At 34.8% G+C, this 24717-nt stretch overlaps 1 protein-coding gene across 1 annotated transcript in view; it reads right to left on the bottom strand.

Annotated features, from left to right (window-relative positions):
• LOC149528284 (uncharacterized) overlaps window positions 1-24717 on the bottom strand; it is a 59883-nt gene that overhangs the window by 21796 nt on the left and 13370 nt on the right. Inside the window, exon 2 of the mRNA XM_089811906.1 lies at window positions 15134-15248. Within this exon, the coding sequence (XP_089668032.1) occupies window positions 15134-15248 (115 nt within the window). The remainder of the gene's footprint in view (window positions 1-15133; window positions 15249-24717) is intronic.

The following is a 24717-nucleotide window of genomic DNA, read 5'->3' as shown; positions in this document are numbered from 1 at the left end:
CAAATTATGGTATGTGCACTAACATCAAGTCTCATGATGTCTACCATAACAAATCATGGTATACCCACAAATACACTATCCACCATAAATATCTCATAAGAATCATAATGATCTTCAATTGATATCAAGTCTCGTGATATCTATCATTACGTCCAAGAGATACTATCATGACATGTCCATGGATACCAAGTCATATGATATCCATCATGATAGTAATCATTGTAAAGTCATCACCTTACAATGTCAAAAACAAGTGTTCATTCTCTTAAAGATCATCACCTTTATAATAACCCCAACTAGTTATAACTTCGTCAAACACCAAATTCTTATATAATTCAGTTGTTTGACATTTCGTCAAACACTTTGAAAGCAAGCTCTGATACCACTATAATAACCCAATTGGCTCTCAAACAATCTATGTTGAAGAATTGATTTCTTTTTTTTGTTCTTGAGGTTTTGCAATTTTTGATAGAACAATATAGCAACAAACTAGAAAAATTTGTAATAATATTTTCAACTCAAATATTTAAATATTACAGAGGGAATATATAACTGAAAAATTCTAGATCTCAATACCAACTTAGATACTAAGTCTTTTCGCAAAATACCAACAACCCAATTGATAAAATATCCCCTATTATTTAAATTAACAATATCTAGAAAAATTAGAAGTTACAATCCATGAACTTATAGGTAAGGCATGCCTTGAAACCCTCTAAAACAGAGACTAGCAACAACAAAGAATTCTTCGACAAACAAATGCAACTGCAGATTTGGAAAAAGTTGCTCCCAAAGCGCAGATAGAAAATAACGCCCAGCAACAGATATAAGTTTTGATTAAGTAAAAGCAGGTTTTAAAGGACCCGAAACCTTTTTACAACCAGTATTTCAAGAAACAAATAGAGCATATAAAAGTCAACACGAAACAGACCTCCAAAAAGAACAAAGATGAGGTCAAAGAGAGAACTGCTGACAAAGATTGCAAAAAGTCAGCACAAAGACAGCAAAAAGACAGCAGAAGAGACAGCAAAGAACCAACTAGGTAGTCTTGATCATGTCCAACGCCTGATCTGCCAGAATCTACATGTTTTCAGCCACTGCCTTCACCTCATCCTTCTTGCCCGTGTCTTCAATCTTCTTTGAGTGAGCCCTAGTGCGTTTTTTGGGGCCTTAGCTATCAACAACCTGAGGGGAATCCTGGCCTTTATCCTTTTCTAGTTTCTTCATCAAAGTACTCACATTCTCAGCCATTTGTTTGATCAATTTCTCCAGGTTGATTATCTTTGCTTCCAACATCGTGACCTTCCCCTGGTTAGCATTGAAATCTCTATCCAATGCCCTATTCTTAGCCTCCAATTGCGGGATCTTCTGTATTAAGTTTTTGACATCTTCAGCACTCCCCACCACCTCCAGCAACAGATATAAGTTGGCACTCAACCAACTCCAAATTAAGCAACACACAATTTGATATAACAATTCCAATGAATCCCTTCACAAATTCCAGAACAACCTCCAGCAGCAAGAAAAATTATACTTCTCCTTAGCAACAATTAATATAGTAGGAGAAATGGAAAATCATATACCTCAGCGCAATTTGCCAAGCAATTTCAAAATTGAATCTACAATACTTTAGCTGTAGATCTCAAACCCTTATACTTCAACAAGGGCACAAAATTTCAGAACTTTAGAAGTGTCACAAAGATAGCAAGAGAAAAATAAATACAATCGGATGCTTTTATCATCAAATGTCCTCATATTTATAATCTCCAAATGGCACCAGTTTCTCAAAAGAACTCTACTTACACAACATTAAAATATAATAAAGTGTCATTAATATAATTTATTAATTGCTTTTGGCTCCAAAAATGATCTTTTCCACCATAACTTAATATTTTGACATGCAAGGCCACTGTTTCTTGTTCCCATGATTTAAAACTTTTCGTTCTGGTTCCAACGAGCTATGATACTGAGGGGACCAACCAACAAGACTAACAAAAATAGCAACCTCAATGTATTTATATGAATAATAATAATAATCCACCCGTCTTGCGAAAACAACTAAAGAGGCATCAAAACCAAAATCAGACAACACCAAAGTGATCGTGATGATGAAAGACGATGAATGAACCTGACAGGGTGACTTACTATAAATAGGCGCTCCCTCCAAGATTCCTGGAGCCCAAATTGGAAGCCTGAAATAAAAACCAAGAGCATCACACAAACTCTTCTAACTCAACTGAGCTCATCAAAAACCAAACAAATTGACTTACTATAAATAGTAAGTCCCTCAAACGAAGCCAAAACACACCGTAGGCTGTTGGAAAGCCTATAACCACATAACTGAAACCCTCAAATCTCATTGTCAACTCATGAAGGTCGTGATGGTGAATTGACCAAGCCAACTGCACGAACCTACTAAAAATGGGGACATTACAACCTTTCAAAAATGTACACAAGGGGGTCATAAAGTAATGGAGTTACACACATGACAAAAGAGAGTTTACACATTAAGCATCTTTTAAATATATATATCAAGACAAATAAATAATTTTGAGACTCAATCTCAATTAAGACTTACACTTTCAACCATACCAAGATTTTTCCTAAAATGTTCAACTTCCACTCTAGGGAGAGGCTTGGTGAGAATATTTGTTGTTTGATCTCCTGTACTAATATAGTCCAACTGAATCACATTCCTTTCTACCATGTCTCTCACATAGTGGTAAGCAATCTATATATGTTTTGATCTATCATAGAATACTGGATTCACTAAAAGCTTAATACAACTTTGATTATCGCAGTGGATAATAGAAGGTTTCATGGGCTCAACAAATTATCCCGCAAGCAATTTCTGGAGCCATACTACTTCTCTTGCTCCCATAGAGGTTGCAAAGCATTCGGCTTCTGTTGAGCTTTGAGTCACTAAAGATTGTTTTCTACTGATCGATGAGAGCATAGCCAATCCTAAAGTGAAGCAATATCCTGATGTGCTTTTTCGATCGGTCACACTTGCAGCCCAATTTGAATCAAAGTATCCATGTAGATCTAGGCCTACATTTTGTATTTATGATGCAAAAGCATCCTGGGTGTAAGGGCAATCTTGCATCACCAAAAAATATTTATGTTTTTGTCTTACAATAAGAGTATCTCAACACAGAGTTGCTATTTGTGGAGCTTACTATTTATAATTAGTTGGTAATACAAGCTCGGAATGTTCTAATTTCACAGGTGAAGGTTCCTCTTAGATATATTAGCATGCCAGTTGAGTTTTATTGTCATATCATAAGTATTGATGAATTTATTGAGGATTTTTGGTGTAAAATCTTAGAGCTAAATTTTGAAGAACTTAGAGGCTTCGAAAAGGGGTCAAACCTTGGTTGATTAGGCTTGTGCAAGTCACATGTTGTAGATCAGAAGTTCTCGTTTCCAAAAAATGGTATAGCAGTCAATCGGGTCTAAGGTTAAAATGTTATTGTCTCTGGAAGTTGTGCTACCTAGAAATATAATTTGTAATTGTTTTGAGCCGACTCTAATGTAATAAATATGATAATTTTAGTGTTAATCGATCTCAAGGGTTAAGGTTAATATCTAAAACCTTCCCGGGCAATGTAAAATTGCCTATATAAGGAAGGCTCGTAGTGTTTCCTAGGGCAGTTTTGATAGGTGGTTTACAACTTTGGCTTGCAAAATATTGTAAGGAAAGTGCCCATGTAGTTGTGCATATTGTATTTATGAAATCTATAATTCCATATTTTTGGAGATAATAGGAAGCCCACCTTTTGTTGATGTCTCTATTTTTGTTATGTGTTTGTGGTATTTAGGGGAGCACCCTTCATCAAGTGATATTAGAATAGAAGTTCTTGAGTGTGTAGACAAATGACCGACTAGGAGACAATTTGCACCAGGGTCGTGGTTTGAACTGAGTGTATAGATAGATCGTTGATTGTGAGGCAGGTTGCACTAGAACTATGATTTAGGGTTTTAGCGATAAGCGTGAATATGCCTCCACGAACAGAACATGGCAGAAGAGTAGGGGTTGTGCCACTTGAGGTTAGAGCCCTCCAGAGACAAGTGAAAGCATTGCAAGAAGAGATTCACGGAGGGATGAATCTTGTTGTAAGAGATGGAAGTGAGGATGAAATCGAAGGAAATGTTGGTCAAAAAGGAATGCAAAATTTTGAACCAAGAAGAAGAAAGGCTTTCTAGGGCCATTTCCAAAATTGGGAAAACATCTAAGATTAAGGTCCCCACATTTTCAAGAAATCTTAAACTAGAGGAATTGATCGACTAGAACAATTAATTAGAATAATATTTTTGAGTGTGAAGATATCGAAGATCCTGATAGAGTCAAGTTTGTGAAGGTCGGACTAAAGGGTCATGCAAAGATTTGGTGGCAAGAGATTAAATTGGAGTGAAATAGAAGAGGAAAAGAGAAAATCACAAGATGGGATCGGATGGTAGATAAATTGAAGCGACAATTCATTCTTGTTGAATATGAGCTTGATTTGTTGAAGAAATGCAAGGGTTGAAGCAAGCAGAAAAATTTGTTCAAGAGTATACAAAGTAGTTCGACTGAGTCCTCATCAAATCAAGTCATGCGAAAGATGACAAGGAGAAAGTTGCCTGTTACCTTAATGGGTTGAGGTCGAGCATTCTAAAAAAATTGTGTCTAGTCTGAATGAACAGTATTGAAGAGGCATACTAGTTTTCCCTAAGAGTAGGGGAAAAGTTGAACAAGAAGTTTGAGAGTAGACAAAGTGGAAGAGATCGTAGTGGAAGGTCCAGCAGATGGTCTTATGAAGGCCATGAGGCTAGTAGCAATCAAAATCAGAGGGGAAATAATTTCAAACATTTCCATGATCAGGATAATAGAGATGAAAGAGGAAGAGGACAAGGATCAAGAAGAGGAGGCCTCTGTGGAACATGTTTTCACTGTGGAGGTCATAGGGCTTATAAATGTCCTCGACACCATGGAAGGACGGATGGGAAAACTGAAGGCCAAGGCTAAGTTGCACAAGTGGATGAAGATGCCAAATCATCACATTCTGAAGATGCTAAAAGAGGATAAGTTCTAGTTAATAAAAGAGTCTCATTGAGTGGTGAGAATGAACCTAAGAAAAGGAGGAACTTGTTTCACCCGAGGTGCAAGTGTGAGGAGAAGTGTCGTGATATGATCATCGATAGTGGAAGCACTGACAATTTGGTGCTAGAAGAGATGGTCACGAAGTTAAAGCTCAAGAGACAAAAACACCCACATCCATAACGAATCACCTAGGTGCAGGATGGCCACAAGGTCATGGTTAATGAACAATGTCTAGCGAAGTTCAAGATTAGGGGCTACCATGATGAGGTATAATGTAATATCATACCTATGGATGCATGTCATATGTTGTTGGGTAGGCTGCGGCAGTTTGACAAATGTGTTGTACATGATGGGCGTGCAAATACATATTCCCTAACAAAGGATCGAGGGGAACATAAGCTAAAGCCATAGAAGGACATAGAAGAAAAGGTATGTAGTAATGCCAAAATAAGTTTTGTTGATGGAAGACAGTTCCTAGAGGGTATGAGACACGATAATTCCAAAAGATGGCACCTACAGAAATTGTTGATTTATTGAATGAGTTTCATGATATTGTATATGATAATGTGCTTGATAAATTACCACCAATAAGGTAGATCAGTCATTAGATGGACTTCGATTCAGTTTGTCAAAAAAAGGTAACACAAAATAACACTAGCTGAAAGTGAAGAGTTGAACAAACAAGTTCATGAGTTGTTGCAAAAAGGGTTGACTTGAGAGAGTCCAAGTCCATGTGTTGTACCAGCAGTATTAGCACAAAAGAGGAATGGAGAATGGAGGATGTATACGGATTCTACGACTAGCAATAAGATCACAATCAAGTATAGATTTCCCTTGTTAAGAATGGATGATATTATGGATTGTTTAAATGGAGTAGTGTATTTCACAAAGATAGATCTAAAGAGTGGATATCATCAGTTTTGGATCAGAGAAGGAAATGAATGGAAAACTATCTTCAAGACAAAAGAAGGAATCTGTGAGTTGTTAGCCATGCCTTTTGGACTAACCAATACACCAAGCACTTTCATGCGGCTCATGAATGAGGTACTAAAAGAGTTTCTGAGTAAGTTTATCATTGTTTACCTAGATGATATTTTGATCTTCAATAAGACATTGGGGGAGCATATAATGCATATTCATACGATGTTGGAGAAGTTGAGGGAAGACAAATTGTTGATTAATTTGAAGAAGTGCTATTTTGTGAAGGAGTTAGTGTATCTGGGATTTGTAATTTTAGTAGAAGGTCTAAAAATGGACCCAAAGAAAGTGAAGGTTATCCTCGAATGGCCTACTCCAAGGAGTGTTACTGAGGTAAGATATTTTCATTATTTTCCTAGCTTTTACTGAAAATGTGTTAGGAGTTTTAGCAGTGTCTATGGACCCTTGACTAAAACAATGAGGGGATAGGAAAGAGCTTAAGTGGACTATAGGAGCGAATAAGAGTTTTAATTTGTTGAAACAAAAAGTTCTAGAAAAACATGTTTTAGCACTTCTAGATGTTAATAAGGTGTTTTAAGTAGACTATGATGCTAGCAGTACTGCAATAGAGTTGCATCCCAAATTTTGCCCTAATTTTTAATTTGATCATAACTATTGGTTTAATGAATTATTTCTTTTCCTGATCATTTGAAATGAGTTAGTTATTTATATACGTTGTATCAACTATTAACAGATTATTTCTCTTCTTGATCATGTGAAATGAGTTAGTTATCTATATACGTTGTACCAACTGTTAACGAATTATTTCTTTTCATGATCATGTGAAATGAGTTAGTTATTATAAACGATGAAAGAACCAGTAACCTATAACTATTATTAGATGATTAGCAGTTGTTTGATTTGAATTAACGATCAATATATTTTTTAATTAATGTTTTGGCGAGAATGTTTTGCTTAGGTGATTACAAGAGAAGACTAAAGAGAGGGGAAGCATTGCTAAACGGGATCATCGGAATGGGATGGTCATTTGGTTCAGTCATCAGGATCGGCAAGTATGACCTAAGACTCCCTTGGAAAGGATACGAAGACTTGTCCACAAGTTACATTATGGGATCGCATGAGCTATTAGGAAAACAATATAATAAAAACATTAAATAATCTAAATTAAAATATAATTCATACCTTTAGAGATTTACTATTAAATCTTCTTATTTTATCATTATGATAAACACTTAAATACGAACACATAAATATAAAAATGACATGGCACCAATAAATTATAATAATATAATCTAATGATGTCACCTCATCAAGATACTTATGCGAATGCATATAAGAGCATATTATAATAATAAAATAAGTTTAAAACTCTTCAACTCCTTATTTCTTTTCCCTCTTTATTTCTGTCCTTTTTAAATTCAAATTTATGATGTATTTGAATGGTCTTCTTGATAACCAATGGTAGCTAAGGAGTCTCAGCCAACCATTAAAAGAATGCCATGAATCGATTTGGGAGGCAACCCTTTTTGCATTCTTCCTTCTCTCTTTTTCCATCTACTACGTAATTTACCAAGCCGAGTTGGGACGTTTTCAACAGAATAACCATCCAATATTTCTTATTGCCAATTTTTCCATTCTTTCTTTAACTCTACTGGCGATAGGAATTCTAAGGAAAGTATTTTATAGCGAGTGAACAAGAGTTTCGACCGCGGGTGGAAGAGCCAAATACAAATCACAAGTCCTGTTTCTTCCTTGCTCTGCTAAGTCTAAGCCTGATTATAGTCGGTTTCCCTTATTTTCCTTTTGTTGAATGAAATACCAAAGAAGCAATGCTATACTTAGTTCATTTTACCATTGAATATAATGTTGTTGTCATACAATATAAACACTAGACTAAGATTAAAAGTGTATTAAAGATGCATAACTCCCATCTTTCTACCCATAGTCAGATTTACATGCAATCTGGTATCTTGCTGTTGTTTTTCCCTGTATTACATTGAGACCCTTTTTTATCCTTATCGAGTATCCTTGAGATTATAATATTTATGAATTTAAATGATTGAAAGCTTGATTGAATTGCATGAATCAACATTAATGCATGTGTTATCACAATTTTCCAAACATATTCGGAGTACTTGTAATACCGAGGAATTCACCGGCAATATGCAATAGAATTGGTGAAGAAGTGTAAAATATATCTAAATGCTCATAATCTTACGAACACCAAGGAATTCACTGACAAACAAAGAAGCCATGGAATGGTGAAGAGGTGTATATAATAACTAGGTGATCATAATCTTTCAAACACCTAGGATTCACCTGGGCATAGAAGCCACAAAAGGGTGAAGAGGTGGAATCAACCTACAAGAATCAACAATGAAATCAGATATGATTAACGAACAACTAATAGCTCATGCATGCCCTGATAATGAAATCTGTTGTCAAACCGAGTGGTGGAGATCGGGTTCACCAACCCAACTGAAATCCTTGGCCAAGGTAGTTTTAGGCATATGTGCCAATCTTAAGATCTTTTGTTTGTCCGCAGACATCAATTATATAGGTATAACTGATTGGGCACTCAAACCACCCGGTAGCTCGGATGGCTGGACTGAAGAACATCCCAAGCCCAATCTCAAGGTAGGGAGGGCCATTCTAATAAGTTAGGATGTGTGGGGATAAGTATGGTCCGAGGTTGGGAGGTTAAACCTATGTCAATACTTCTCCTCTCACCAATGCCAAGGCTTAAACAACAAGATAAAGGGATTCTTCCATTATTACTGTATGTTTCTTTTACACTTTTACTTTTAACCCTTAGAAGAATAATTAGACAGTTTAGTTTTCTAGATAAAGTAAATACTGATAGTTACATTGAATAAAGATTTCAGTTGATATAATTCAGATAAAAAAGTTAGTCGTTACTTTATTTTCAGTTGAATATGTTATCAGCTAGAAATGGTTAAATTGATAGCAATGTATATAAATTTATTATTTCCTTTTGTTCTCGTTATATTAGCTGAAAATGAAATACAGTTAGACTAGACACAATTACTTTTAACATAGTTATATTCGGTTAGTAGAATTCATTGTCTTGTGAAATGGAATCAATTACTTATTAAACAGATTATTAGGAGTTCAAAATAGGTTAAGAAAATTCGTTTGTTACAAATAGGAGTTGTTTTGAGCCAAGAAGGTAGACCTATTGCTTATTTCAGTGAGAAGTTGAATGATGCCAAAAGAAAATATTATGTTTATGATCAGAAATTTTATGTTATAGTTCAAAGGGGAGACACTATCTTCTTCCTTAGGAGTTTGTTCTATATACTGATCATTAATCTTTACAATATTTGAATAGTCAAGGAAAATTAAATCAAAGATATTTGAAATGGGTTGAGTTTTTGCAGAGTTGTCATTTGTTTTGAGACACAGGAACGGGAAGTCTAACAGGGCTACAAATGCTCTTAGCAGGAGACAACTTTTGCTGACAAAGACGCAAATTGAGGTGGTTGGATTCCAAGAACTCAAGAGTTTGTATCCAAAGGATCCTAATTTTGGTGAAGCTTGGAGAGCTTGTACATAACCTATTACCCTAGACAAAACCAAGCGGTTGGATTTCATCATCCAGGATGGTATGCTATTCAAAGGAAGTCGATTGTGTATTCCAAAAAGTTCTATGAGGAAGAATCTCATCAAGGAGAAGCATAGTGGAGGATTGGCTAGACATTTTGGTCACAGTAAAACCATTTCTCTTGTTAGTGAGAATTATTATTGGCCGCAGTTGCAGCAACATATCAAGAAGTTTGTACAAAGTTGCAAAGTAAATCAAATGGCAAAAGAAGTAAAGCAGAACACGAGGTTGTATCTATCATTACCTGTACTAGAGAAGTCGTGGAAGGATGTCAGCATGGACTTTGTTCTTGGTTTATCAAGGTCTTAGCGAGGTGCGATTCAATTTTTGTGGTGGTTGATAGGTTTTCAAAGATGGCACACTGCATTCCATGCAAGAAGACTAGTGATGACGTTCATATGGCAAAATTGCTTTTCAAAGGAGTGGTGAGACTACATGGTCTACCAAAGAGCATAGTTTCAAATCGAGACACGAAATTTGTTTGGCATTTTGGCACATATTTTGGAAAAAATTAAAGACAAATTTGAAGTTCAACTCATCACATCATCTACGGACTAATGGCTCTTCCAAACTTTAACAGCAATAATAGCTTTGGCTACTCTAACAGAGGTGTATCGAGCAACAAGTGCAAACGTCTCTTCATAATCAATACCCTCCTTTTGCAAGAAACCTTGGGCAACAAAACGAGCTTTGTGTTTCTCTATACTTCCATCTGTAGCATGTTTGATTTTGAATAGCCTTTTGGAAGAGGCAACAAATTTCTCTTTCGGTCTTGGTACTATGTCCCATACATCATTTTTCAAAATTGACTAATACTCTTTTGTCATAGAATCTTTCCATACTTGATGCTTGAGAGCTTTTGTAACACTAGTTGGTTCTGGATTAAAGATCTCACTCATCAGGGCAACATGGTTAGAGAATCTGTGGGGTCTCTTACTTTTTTTAAAGGTTTCTTTGGCTGTTGCATATTTCTCAACTTCCTCGATCATCTTTCTAGCCCAAAGTGCTCTCTTTCTGTTGTTGTTAGGTTCCTCTTCTAGAGGAGAAGAGTTTTCATTTATGATGTCTATAGGAGACTCCCTCTGAATCTTAGGGGAAGGATCCTCCTCCAGAGCTTTAGGAGAATCTTGAATTTCTTTTTCATGAGAACTCCTAGATCTTTTGAAAGCAATGTCTTCCTCAAAGATGACACCTTTTCTAAGTTCAATTTGTTTCTGTCCAAGTATGTATATTTTGTAGGCTTCTGATGTTTCACTATAGCCCACAAATATCCCTTTCTTTCCAGTGGGTTCTGATTTAGACCTCTTATCTTTAAGCACATGAATGTAGACAGGGCAGCCAAAAATAAGTGACTTATGTCCGGTTTTACACCGGTGAATGCTTCTTCGAGAGTTTTGTTTTCTAGATGTGAGTGGGGACATCTATTTTGAATGTAGACAATTGTCCTAGAGGTTTCTATCCAAAATGAAGTTTCTATGTTTTGATCATACAACATTGGTCTAGCAGCTACTACAATAGTTCTATTCTCTCTCTCAAAAACACTATTTTGTTGTGGATTGTACGGTATAGTAAACCCCCACTTAATCCCATCAGTTACACAAATTTCCTAAAAAAAATTCAAAGTATATTCCTTCTCATTATCTGTTCTCAATACTTTGATTTTCTTCCTAGTCAATTTTTTTGTATGAGCTTTGAACTCCTTACACCTTCTAAGGATTTCCGTCGACTCTTTACACTTAGAAAATATATCCAGATCTTTCTAGAAAAATCATCTACAAAGATTACATAATATAAGAATCCTCCCACGGAAGGTACATACATAGGTCCACATAAATCAAAGTGAACTAATTCGAATACATTTTTAGTTTTACTAGAGTTGTTTAGGAAGGTCCCCTTTGTATTCTTCTCTAGGGCACACCCTTTACATGCTCCTTCATGAATTTGTTTTAGTTTGGGCAACCTTGTCACCAATTTTTTCTATTGAAGGTAGGGCACGGAAATGAATAGGTCCTAATCTTCAATGCCAAATTTCATTTGAGTCAAGGGTCTCATGAATAAGAGCTTGATTCATGTCTGTGCAAAGTTTCTAAAGATATCCTTGCCTTATTCCTATAGTTTGTGCTTTCTTTATGTTGGAGTTCTTTGGCCATGCCAAAACGTTTCCATCCATAAAGGTAACCCTATATCCTTTGTCCTCAAGGGCAGAAATGGATACTAGGTTCCTCTTTATTCCAGGTACAAATAATACTCCAGTGAGTTGAAGAGAGATGCCAAATTTTGAATTTATGGTGCAAGTTCCAACCCCCTTTTCTGGATGTGTTGAATCATCCCCAGTAGTTAATTCTTCAACAATTTCTTCTACCATATTATCTAAGTGTTCTCTAAATCTTGTGATGTGTCTTGGTGAACCACTATCAATCACTAGGTATTGAGTTTGTTTGATACTTGGCTTGATAATGCAAAGTAGAGGACAAATTTCTCAGAATCGTGTTTTGTTTTAGCCTTTCCAATCTTAGCTAAAGATGTTTGTTATTTTGTTCTATCAGGACACTTGATTGCATAGTGTCCATACCGATTCCATCTGAAAAATTGTATTTGGGAGATGTCTTTCCTCTTCTTGGACGATCCCTTCCCAAAAGAATGCAATCCCTTCCCAAAAGTACTCTTCTTTCTTTTGAATTTTTTCTTCTTACCTTTCTTATAAGGATTGGTGTTTAATACACAAATATGCTCATCTATGGGTTTCTGATTGTTTCCTTTGGTCATCAATCTAGATTCTTCTTGTAAGCAATATGTTCTCAGCCTATCAAACTTAGGGAGTTTTTGACCTTGCACTTATTCCTTGAATAACAGACTCCCATGAAGTTGGTAGGCCGCCTAGAGAAATTAATATTAACTCCTTGCTATCAATTTGATTTCCAACTATTGAGAATTAATCTCTTAGTTCGGTGATTCTCATAAAATATGCAGTGATTGATTCTCTCTTCTTCATTTTTACATGATTAAGTTGCCTCTTTAGAGCAAGGATTTTACTGGTGTTGTTTATTTCAAATTTTCTTTCAAGAGATTTAAGCATTAGGTATGCAGAATCTTGATTTGATAAGATAGGTACTATATGATCCCTAACTACTTCTCCTATAAGTTGCATAGCTTTTTCATTGTTCTTGATTCATTGGATTTTCTCAAGATCATTCTCTGGTTCTAATTTCACAAATGAGTCTAATTTATTTTCTTTCAATGTTATCATAATTCTGAATTTCCAGGATGTAAAATTGGTTGCACCTTCAAGACGATCCTCAAATCTGACTACACTTGACATTATGAAGAATGGTGTGATTTCAATTTCAAGAGGAAAAATTATTTAGTTTTGAGTAGTCTGAACTCTCAAATTTAATCAGATCTTCCTTAGCAAGACTCTGATACCATGTTAAAGGTGATTGAATTTATTTCAGAATTGAACTATGTATATCTTTTCAATTTTAAGAATACGATTCTTACTAATCACTGAACTTTATCTGCAGGCTGTAATCAGAATATTGACAATTTTGACCTTGACAAATATGAAGGTGATGCTAAATGAATATTGAAAGATAATATAAATTCACAAGTCTGAATCTAATCTGTATTTGATCTCCAAGAGGCAGAACATTTATCGATTTTGATGTCCTTTGTTTGGGATTGGATCTGCATTATACATTATTAGAAGGGGTAGGATCCATGAGTGAACATGTCTCTACAAAGCTTTGTGGAGACATGGCCGTTCATGGCATGCCCATGTGAATGTGCCCTTTCATTATGGTTAATACATCCAATTACTAATTGGGCTATGCAATAATTATGTCTTTAACAAACACGATCGAAATAGTCAAGATTGTAATCTCTGCACAAACAATTATCCAATTTGAATATAATCACCAATAATACATGCTCGATCGTGATTGTGTATGGAACATGAAATAATAGAAATTGCCAAATAATAGTCTTCAAATACAGATCGTCAATATACTTGGGACATATGAAGTTTTCATCAGTTATATAAGTGATAATCGATTTCCAAAACTTATGTCAAATAATGATATGACTATATACAATTAAATATGTGTGTGTGTGTGTGTGTGTGTATCAGTATACACAGTGTATACTGACATATACATACACACACATTAAAACATCATCAAATCAATCATCAGTCCTATATCTGACTGAAGCTACCATTTGTTCAAGACAGACCCCTTCAAATTAAATGACTTTTGTTTTTATTTACGAAGGTTTTTACATCTGTCTGTGAGTGTAATACACCTCTCAGCATAACAAAGTTCATTCACTGATTGGTGTTATATCTATTTCTAAATTCTCATTAATTTTGTAACTAAGCTTCTCTATACACCATAACTTGTCTAGATTTTCAACTGGAGAGTTGTCCACAGAGATTCTAACACTGAGCCCCAAATCACTGTTCTTGCATGTATCCACTAAAACAATCTTGACACGACAACCTGCACTTGATAGCCGAGAATTGTTATTGGTAGCAGAAGGTGAAACATTGACTTTTTAAACTGTATCGTCCAAGGTGAGCATTGGAAATGCCAATATACACTTAAGAGCCACTAATGATGTTCCCACCATTAGACGGGAAAGAATTTCAGTGGTAGCACAACTGATGCCTAGGTTCAAATCCTATCTTGTCCGAAGTTCCAATGCTGTATCAAAGCAATGGTTAAACTCTGTCTTGGAGTTGAGCTGAATTTTCTGAAGTGTGGCCTGATGTAAGCTGTATATGGCCATAAACCACACCTGGCCTCCAAAAATTGTTAGTACAGGCAGATTGTCAAGCATTGAGCTTTCAGATGAATGCCAAAGCATGTGTGTCTTGATTTTCCTACACTTGATAAACAATAATGAAAGTATCATAACACAATGGGCAGGTTGCTTGGGATAAAGAAATTAACCAGCTAAGAGTAGGTCCTGGATACAAATCCCAAATTATCCAAGTTTATAACAGACAATGCATCTTCATGGTTACTCCTATAATATGAGGTTGATTATAATACAACCCTCTAAAGGCATAGGCAATTTTTTATTAATAATGCATCATTCAATAAGGTACAACTTGTAAGTTGACTCTGGCGTGTCATCAAAGTTATCAAGCTCAATGATACAAGTATTTCAATAACTTATCTCTGCATTTTGATAGCTCATAACATACTCTGGTTAATACTTCAAAGTATTTGGCAATCAGAGATGTCCAAATTTATCTGGTCTTATATATTTGAAGGCTTTCCAATACAGAAAATTTTGGAGAAGTAAAAGTGAGTTCATTTGCTTGATGGCTTGACCCTCCAACTAATGGGCAGTAAAGTTTTCCAGAAGTTCTCTCTTACAAAATGATATTAAATGCACAAAGGTTATTGTCGAAAATAGAGTGACTACTGCTTAGACAAAAGTAACCACTAAAAAGCTAGATGTAAGAGAAAAACCGCTCATACCGATACAAAATCAACCCCAGGGCCAACTTTTTGTTCCATCTCTGGATGATATGGAAGAAGCTTTTCAAGAATAATATTTTCATGCACTGCTGACAGCCTATCCCCACTTCTGTATCTGCAAGCAGAGAATCCTTGAGTTCTTGAGTATGCTGCACATCATTACCAAACTTACTAACTACTGCTCTTACCTAATTAATATGACACATAGTTCTTTGAGATTAAATTGCAAATATAAGAATCTGAAAGAAATGCTGCAGCATGCTTGTATTTTTGTGTGAGAAGTATTTCTTTTATAATCATTAAATAAAATCATTTCCATTTGTGCATATTTGTGTCAGCAGAAACATTGATGAGCATGATAAAAGTACCATGCAATGTAGAAGGAAGATTCCACCAGTAGCCAAAGTTATACTATGAACTATCACATCCCATACTTTTGAGCATAAATGCTATGTTTGCATTAGTTGTTACCAGTTTGAATCAACTTATATGGCTACTAGCAGCAGTGTCCTATGGATCAATATCATATAGATTTTCTACATTCACAAAGTGCAGTTCACTTGGGATATCTGCCACAGCTTGAGTAAGGGTTAGTAAGTGTTCCAAGAGTCTATAAAACAGTAAATTGACCACAAGCAAAGTGTGTTTGAACTTCAAATACTCCCTAAACTTCCTCTTATTGATCATCTTAGTTTAGCACAAGGAACACTCCTATGTGTGGTTCTGGCATTCTATATCAAATCTCCATATTTATAATCATTTAGTTGACAATCTTCTTGAATAACTTGGGTCATTCTTTTTCCAAATTATAAATAGCCATACATTATTTAAATTGTAGTTCATCCCTTTTGCTCTAGCATCTCCTAACATGGTAATTCTTTTCTACTGTGTTAAACTAGCATTTGAATGAATTCACTGAGATCTGCCAATTATATTATGCTGCAATCCATGTATTCCTTACAAAATTCCTAGATGCCAATAAACATGTTTTCAAGCACAAGTAGCATCTCTGGAAGCATTTCTGTTGTCAAAAAATCTTTAAGTTGCCTCCTCTAAATTTCATTGGCTTTTTGTAAATAAATTACCAGTGGCATGTTTTTTAAAATCATCATGTCTTATTGCAGTCTTCCAATTGCTCAGATTATAATCCATTAAAGTATTTTCTGTCTCCAGTTATGCTTTTGATTCTTCTCTGTAGTGTTTATAAGATCCGAAAATTAGAGATTAGGCCATCAGGTATAACAATGAAGAGGAGGTTGCAATGGCACATGCAGATTTTAATGTTAAATAGTCACCAAAGAACCACAGTGTAACTTAATCTATTCAGGAGCATTATGTTTGTTGTATTGGTATTTAAACTATTTTCTAGTACGGACGATCCACTGGTATTTTAAATGCTTACTAGTACAGGTGATCCATTTATAAAGAATGGTCGGTGCAGATATATATGCAAGAAAAATTCCAAAGATTATGTTAAGTGTCAACTTCTCACTTCTTTAAATGAAATATATTCAAGCATTGTTTTCACATAATTTTCACATTTATTTGATAATCAATTATAATTTTTATAAACCTGCCCCAAACAAACATTCTATATCATATACAAAAGTTATATTCATTAATTTTATAGCTGTTGTTTGTGCATTTGAGGCTTCAATTATGTAGTGGGAAAGATTTCAAAGGTCTGAATGTCTCCAATTACAGGATATTCCACAGATTGTAGACTTGGCAAAACATTGCATGACAAAGGCGTTGGAATTCTAAGATGGTTTGAAGTCTCTTTTAAATGACTAGGAGGGAAAAGTGCTCAAAGAAGACACTAGCAATGCTGTTCTTGGTTGTTTGACCTCTGACCTTCATGGTGGACAGATAGAAATAAGTAAAGATCAAGAGAGTTGATCATGTTGGCATGTCAAAATCTTTTACGGAATGTGTTTCTTAACCTGCAACTCCAGATCGGGAAATAGACAGGCCATTTCTGACAGGTTAAATGTGCTGAGCCCAATGACTTGAAGTGGCTGGTTGGCCAGCACACTGTGTTTTTTAGCACTCATTTATTTTGAGTTCTCTTTAATATTAATAAATCAAAATTCTAATAAATCCAATTATTATAAATTTGATAAATATCAGCACCCTTGGGTCTATCTCTTTTGCCTTGGCACAAATAAATATTAGTGAACTTTTGTTTTTAGATGTGGCTGTCTTAGTCGTGATTTTACCTAGCTCTCTATTTAAGGAGAGTTGGTAGAGGTTTTTGTTATGCTTGTTTGATTTGTCGCTGAGCTGTTAAGCATTCAAGCAACCTGGGACACAAATCTCAGGTGGCTAAGGAGGTAAGGAGATAATCATGCCACTGCACAGCAGATCAAAGCACTTAATCACTGGTTTTGATACAGCATTTCCATTCATTGCAGGTAGTGGTACTTACCATTGGTCAAGATAACACACGCGAAGGATGAGATTGTGGGCAGACTTTGGAATGCCTAATCAGCACATCTAGGGATCTGAACTGCGACTTGAGGAAAAGTGTTTACTCTTTGCCTTTGTCTTCCACAGGGCAAAGCCAGTGATATTAGATTAGCACTGGTAAAACAGTTGGAGCAAAGACATTATCGTCAAATGAGATCTGCAAGCTAGCTCCAAGCTGATCACATTATCAAAGGCACAAACACGAGATTTCACAATGCCTAGAGCTTATGTAGCTTGCAGCTGGGAATGCAAGCCTGATATCACAGTCTCCTAGAGGCCGCCTCAAATATTCATTCTCAGAAAATTCCATTTATGTATTGGATGTATATTTGTGATTGGATCCTAGCTATCTGATTCCTGCTTAGAGTTTAAGGTAGGTACTTGAGAACTTCTATCTGGTATTTAATAGAACAAGTATTTAGACCTTTGATAATCAACATTATGTCCCCAGATCGTGAATATCCAAATTTTACCCTAAATCAAGAATATCCGAATTCCACCCTAAATCACAATTCTTGTCAAACAATTAAGGTTGAAGAGATAACTTTCACTGCTTCTTCAATAACAAATATGATCAAGACATTATTTTATTAAAATTAACATTAAAGTTACCTAACCATAGAAGTGTTAAGTCAGGGTGATTTGATGAGATGCCCCTATAACCCGCTACACTAGGACCTGTTACTGTTTTTGTACTGACAATGTTATTTTTGAGGATCGCTTGCAAGTGTAATTGCACTGCCTGTTAAGGTATGTACTTTCCAAATGATAGCCATCTCTCTTATATTAGATGAAATATGGATAGACACGTCCCTTCATGGGACATGTCTATTTATTAGTATTAAATATTATAGTTTGTTATGCTATATATATATATATATATATATATATATATATATATATCATGTGTGTATATATATATATCATAGTTTCAAAAAACTGCGATATATCGCTTATAACACAATATATCGCCAAAACTTTAGATTGCTATTATTATCGTTCCATAAATTGATGTCAATATTAAGTTAGTATCGCAGCAATATTACTACCAAAAAATCGCAGGTTCTCGTGAGTTTTACAGGTGTACTACGGTCAACGTTTTTTTTACTAGTCTGAAAAGGCGTTGACATGTTATTAGGTTATTTCACAAAGTGAAAACAACTAATGACATTTCACAAAGTAAAAATGGAGATGGCATTTCTCAGAGACCTCAAAGACAGTATTTCTCAGAGACAGCACAGAGCATGTGTACAAACAGAGCCCATATGCCCCAACATTTTCCAGAAAACTCGCTGGAAAAGTGCAAAAATCATCCAAAAAAGTGTTGTAAAAGTCAGGAATCATCATTTGTGATTCAAAGTTTTTGTTTTCAGTGGTGGTTTTATCTTTATTCCTGCAGCACAGCATCTTCATTCAGCAGCGACACTCCAACTATTTCTCCACCGACGTCTTCTCCAGACTATTAAAAAAAAAATTCAGTCTAATACATTTTAATGTAAATGTTTAATACATTTTGTAAATGTATTTAGTAAAGTATTTCCTATTATATATTAGGAATTTATCAATGTAAAAGTAAATATATTTTATAAATTTAGATTTATTAATGTAAATAAAAAAAACATTTATTATTAATATAATTATAGGAGTTTTGCAAACTATGTTAATCATAAATGTATTTTACATATAATTCTCATAATTATATGCAAATGTATTTACTAATTTAATATTTAATAGATTCGCAATTTAGTTATTTAATACATTTATAGATTGCTAAATTTTATTTAATGCAAAATAAATTAATTACCATTATGATTCATGAAACATATTTTATGTATATGACAAATGTATTTACTAATTATATGTAAATAAAATACAAAGAGATTCATTTAAGATGAAATAAAATAGTAAATACTACTAATGAAAATACTTATCTTTGTCTATGTGTGTTTTTAAGAATATTTTAAGAAATTCTATATTTTCAAATCTTCAATAAAAGTGCCGGTTTTTTCGCCAATTTTTTGACGATTTCGAGTTTTCCAATTTTTTTTGTCCCAGTCGAGTAATTGCAGAATCTGAGTTTTTCAACTATGATATATATAGTGAGTTTTATCCGACTAAAACTACACTAACATTAACACTCCCTCTTAGTTAGGGAGGATAAACACAGGGCCATATATTACCTGAATGATATTACTTGAATGTAATATCTTTGATCAAAAGATATTTAACATTTTGATATCACGAGTATTGGCCTCCAGAATATCAACAAATGATATTCACTAAATAATTGGAGTAATGATATTGGGAGTAATGGCCTTTTGAATGTCATCTCATGTGACATTCACCGTGTACTCTTTGAGCAATGGCATCCTGAATGTCAAGTTGCAAAATATTCACCAAGTACTGTGAGTAATGGCCTCCTGAATGTCATCTCATTTGATATTCACCAAGTGCTTTGTGTAATGGCCTCTTGAACATCAATTTGCATAACATTCACCATGTACTCAAAATGTTCATAAGGTATGTGCACACGCATTCTCATAATGCTTATCATATGAACATCCACCATGCAAAGTATAATCTATCATGATCTACATAGACATTGTAAGGTATCCATCATAATAGAATATTAGGTTATTGTAAGATCGTCACCTTTCAATAACTTCAAAAATACAATTGATAATCATGTGGAAGTCATCACTTCGTCATGATGGACACAGGGGGTAGGCTCATTAAAACCATGTAGTCACACACATGGACTTTCAAACTCCCTCTGAATATCAATCTTCAAAACAGCTCATCAAACTCCCTCTAAGTCTGAAATCAATCTCCATTTTCCTGCAATAATATTCTTCAAGAAAAAGATCAAGGTAACTAGCTCTTATAGTATACAAAAAGAAAGATTGATACAATATTCAAGAATAATAATATGAGGAATAATCAAATATTCATAATAATCATAATAGTGTAATGTTGTTCCTTTAGAATAAGATAATTAATCTATTCAAGCTGACATTATTATTTATTACTAACTCTATCCAATACTTCTAATCATAATTATATTCCATTCCATTTATATTCCTCATGAGAATATTAGAAATTCACAATGTTACTAACAATTTTAGATTATTAAATAATGATAAAGATTCACATAATTCCACGTACATTGTTTGGAGGGAATAGTAGAATATTTCCTTGAAACACATGTTCATATTATGTGAGATACCTTGTTTATTATTATAAACTCTGCCTTGTTCATCACTTTACCTACATGGTGGGTCCCTCTGTATACGTGGCAGTAGTACAACACTTTGTGTTTGTTGACCATACATTACCACTTTTGTAATACACAACCTCCTCTATAGTTTGACAGCACTTGGAATACATTAATCAATGAATATGAATTAGAGTGGTATTTTCATTGATTTCCAAAACTGGATCACTTTGACTCATTCCACTTTGCAATATGTATTTGGCATCTCATAAATAGGTGGCACTTTACATTTATTATTTTCCGCGGCACCTCACTAATGTGGTGTGGTTGACCTGGTCCTGCATGGACTTATACTTAATGCATTCCCCTTACATATGCTCTATGTACGGCAGGGTACGATGTTTATGTATTTCTATTATCGTTTCGTCCTATTAGACCATTTAGAGACGGTTGTGTTCTAGCCTTTGGTAATGACTACCTCATTTCTGAGTTATCACAATTGTCGGCAATAAATTAATATCACCAAAGACTTTCATAGAGTATACACGAAGGCACAAGTAGCCTCGATAATGGTGGAAGAGAATTGTTCTGGCCTATATCAATCTTCGACAGCAGCCAAGCCATGCATATAACTCACTAATCTTTAACGTGCATTTGGACATACTTTTAAGACTTCAAGTATATGTCTGTATCCAACCCTGCCAATCCTTTATTGTATCTTTTCAGAAGTCGCACCAAGCAATGAATCAATGTTTTGTTTACTAACTAGTCATTTTGCTGAATCAACAAATCACCCTGTGTTCATCGATTTGGATAGTCATTGTCAACTCCTTCATTCTGATTTACATCTGCAAGTAAGGCTCTGATACCATGTTATCTTTTAGGATCGCTTGCAAATGTAATTGCATTGCCTGTTAAGGTATGCATTTTCCAAATGACAGCCATCTCTCTTATTTTAGATGAAATATGGATTGACCTGTCCCTTCATGGTCCCTTCATGGGACATGTCTACTCATTAGTATTTTATATAATAGTTTGTTATTTAACACATATATATTTGTATATATATAAATATGACATATATAATACATACATACATACATACATACATACATACATACATACATATATATATATATATATATATATATATATATATATATATATATATATATATATATTTCGTGAGTTTTATCTGACTGTAACTACACTAACATTAATAGACTGGAGATATTATGCATACCTGTGATGGCTTCATCTACAGCAGGGTGTATATCCTTCGGTTGTGTTGCATTTTGTTCACCTCTGCTATTGTCATCGTGAGTAGACTATGGAGCAGCAGTTTATTGTTGGCAAATCACTTTCATCCACCATTCACTTTCTACTTTTCGTTATCATTATTTATAGAGGTGAACTGGCTCTATTCATAATATCATTGCCCAGGTTTAATGGAAGTTGTGTGCAAGTACTGTCGAGCGTTAAGCTATGCTGGATTTACCATTTGCATTGATGATGACTTTTTATTATCATCAGATATTATCATCGCATATGCTTTCTTCAGAATGGGCATCAGATGAAGCTGGTGACCATGTTTATTTCTTATGTCAAGAGTTATAATTTTCATATCCCGTGTAACATTTGGTGGACTAGAAATAGCTCGTGTTATTACTATCAACGGTTCAATGGAGCATTACAGGTGTCACTCTATTAGTTTCTCGACTTAGGCTATTGAAGCGATGTTGAGCATCAGTTTTGATGAATCGTGTGCTTGTGATGAGCGATTCGAATAGAGACCACGTGATTCTGAAGTTAATGGGTATTCAAAACGGCTTAGCAAGCAACTACCACTGATTTGTCTTCACGCTACAAGCTTTGTCTCTTGCTCCATTCCTTTGATATAGACAGGCTTGTCGGCTCTAGTAAATGGCAGAGAGTTTGGTTTTATGATAATTGAAATGTGAGTGTGATTTTAGGGAACTGCAATAGCGATCTCTGCGTGTGAGAGACATCATTGTATCTACATCAGGCAATCATCTATATTTACTTCAAACATTATTGTGTGTATAATCTGTGTGTGAATTTTGATGTGTCTACAATTATTGTAAGGTGAACAGCTAGTATTGGGTTGTGTTTAACAAGTGAAAAAGACTATGCAAGTCTAAGATAGTTCGTTGTGTATTGATCAGCAATATAATATTCTGTGTTATAACTTATTATCCTATCATCAATTTTGATATATGTGTTTTGGGATTCAAAAGAGTGATTTAAATGTATGATATGTCTAATGCTGTAAGGATATACTGCTAGCAATTGTTATGTGATAACAAATTGTTGAGGAAGTGATTATTTTGTATAAGCTTGTGAAGCTTTGTATTGAATCTCCTGATTTTGAATAAAGGTACTATTTTTCACAGTGGCTAGGTTTTTCCCCCAGGCTGGAGGATTTTCCCAGGATAGATATCTGGTATTGATTGCTCTTGTGTTTTTAAACTTTCTAATTATTATAGTATTCTAGTTCTAAATGTACCATGGTATCAAAGTGGGTCTAAGGAAACATTCCTGAACAAGAATTTTTAAGCTTTGAATTGTTCTTCCGTCTACTTTCAGTTTTCTTGTTTTCAGCTTCCAACAAATGGTGAATGGACTCAAAGTTGAAGAGGGCTGGATGGTTGATGGTGGATGGTGCATCCAACTTTACTTCATCAAAATTCAGGGTCCTCATTGCTCTTGAAAAGAATGATCCTCTCAACTATGTGAAGTATGATAAACCTGAACCTTCTAATGACACCGAGAAAGCGCAATGGAGAAAGAAAAACATCATGTAAAGAAAGATCTACTGACACTATTGAGGATCATTTGGTACCTATTATATCCAAGTTGAATTCAACGAAAGAGATGTTTGAGAGTCTTCAAAGTTTGTATGAATTCAAAAACACTAGCAGAGCTCTAGCCTTAAGACTTCAACTCCTACATATTGCAATAACCCTTACTGGCTCTTGCTTTGACAAACACTAAATTTCTTAATTATTTAACTATTTGACATTTCGTCCAACATTTGGTAAGCAGGCCTTATGCAATTGTAATGCTAATGAATAAACAAATATGTTTCATGCTCGGAGTTTGTTCATTGAATCTTTAGGTGACCAATTACGAAATACTCAGTGGAAATAATAGTGTTGTAAACAAATCAGCTCCAAAATATTCAACTCAGAAATTAACCTTTATTTATTGCAACTCCAATGATTACAGATGATAGCAAAGAAAAAACTGCAAATAATTTGCTAAAACTAATATCAGTGGAACTTGGATTTATTTTTCCACAACCAGTATAGGTGTCATGAGCCTCTACAAGCACACAGATCGCAGCTTCAGATTTTTTTGCCGCAGGTCTCCAATTATAGGGAATGCAAGCCTGCCGCAGAACGCAGCCCCTGAAACATTTATCACAGCCCCAATAAATATTTTCCCAGCCTCCAATGATGACGTCTAGACCCTGTGAAAGCTTGCAAACATAGATAAACCAAAACATTGCCTACAGATGCAAAACAACAGCCTCTAGTTTCCCTCACAAATTCAGTCAACTAAAACCCTCTCCTTAGAAACAGTAGCAACAGTCAAGAGGAATGACAAATTGTATACATCAGCACAATTTGTCAAGCAATCTCCAAATGGGCTCATATTTATAATCTCCAAATGGCACAAGTTACTTAAATGAACTGCACTTAAGAAGCTTCCTCATCACAATATCAAAATATAATAAAGTGTCATTATAAATATAATTTATTAATTGCTTTTGGCTCCCAATAACGACCTTTTCCGCCATAACATAATATTTTGACACAGAAGGCCACTATTTCTTGTGCCCACGATTTAAAACTTTTTGACCCCGTTCTAACGAGCT

This window comes from Cupressus sempervirens, chromosome 11, assembly GCF_028749045.1.
Source record: "Cupressus sempervirens isolate cs-2001-9-10 chromosome 11, ASM2874904v1, whole genome shotgun sequence".
In the NCBI taxonomy this organism is placed as follows: domain Eukaryota; kingdom Viridiplantae; phylum Streptophyta; class Pinopsida; order Cupressales; family Cupressaceae; genus Cupressus; species Cupressus sempervirens.
The sequence above is the reverse complement of the archived record's forward strand: the minus strand, read 5'-3'. Positions and strand labels throughout refer to the sequence as shown.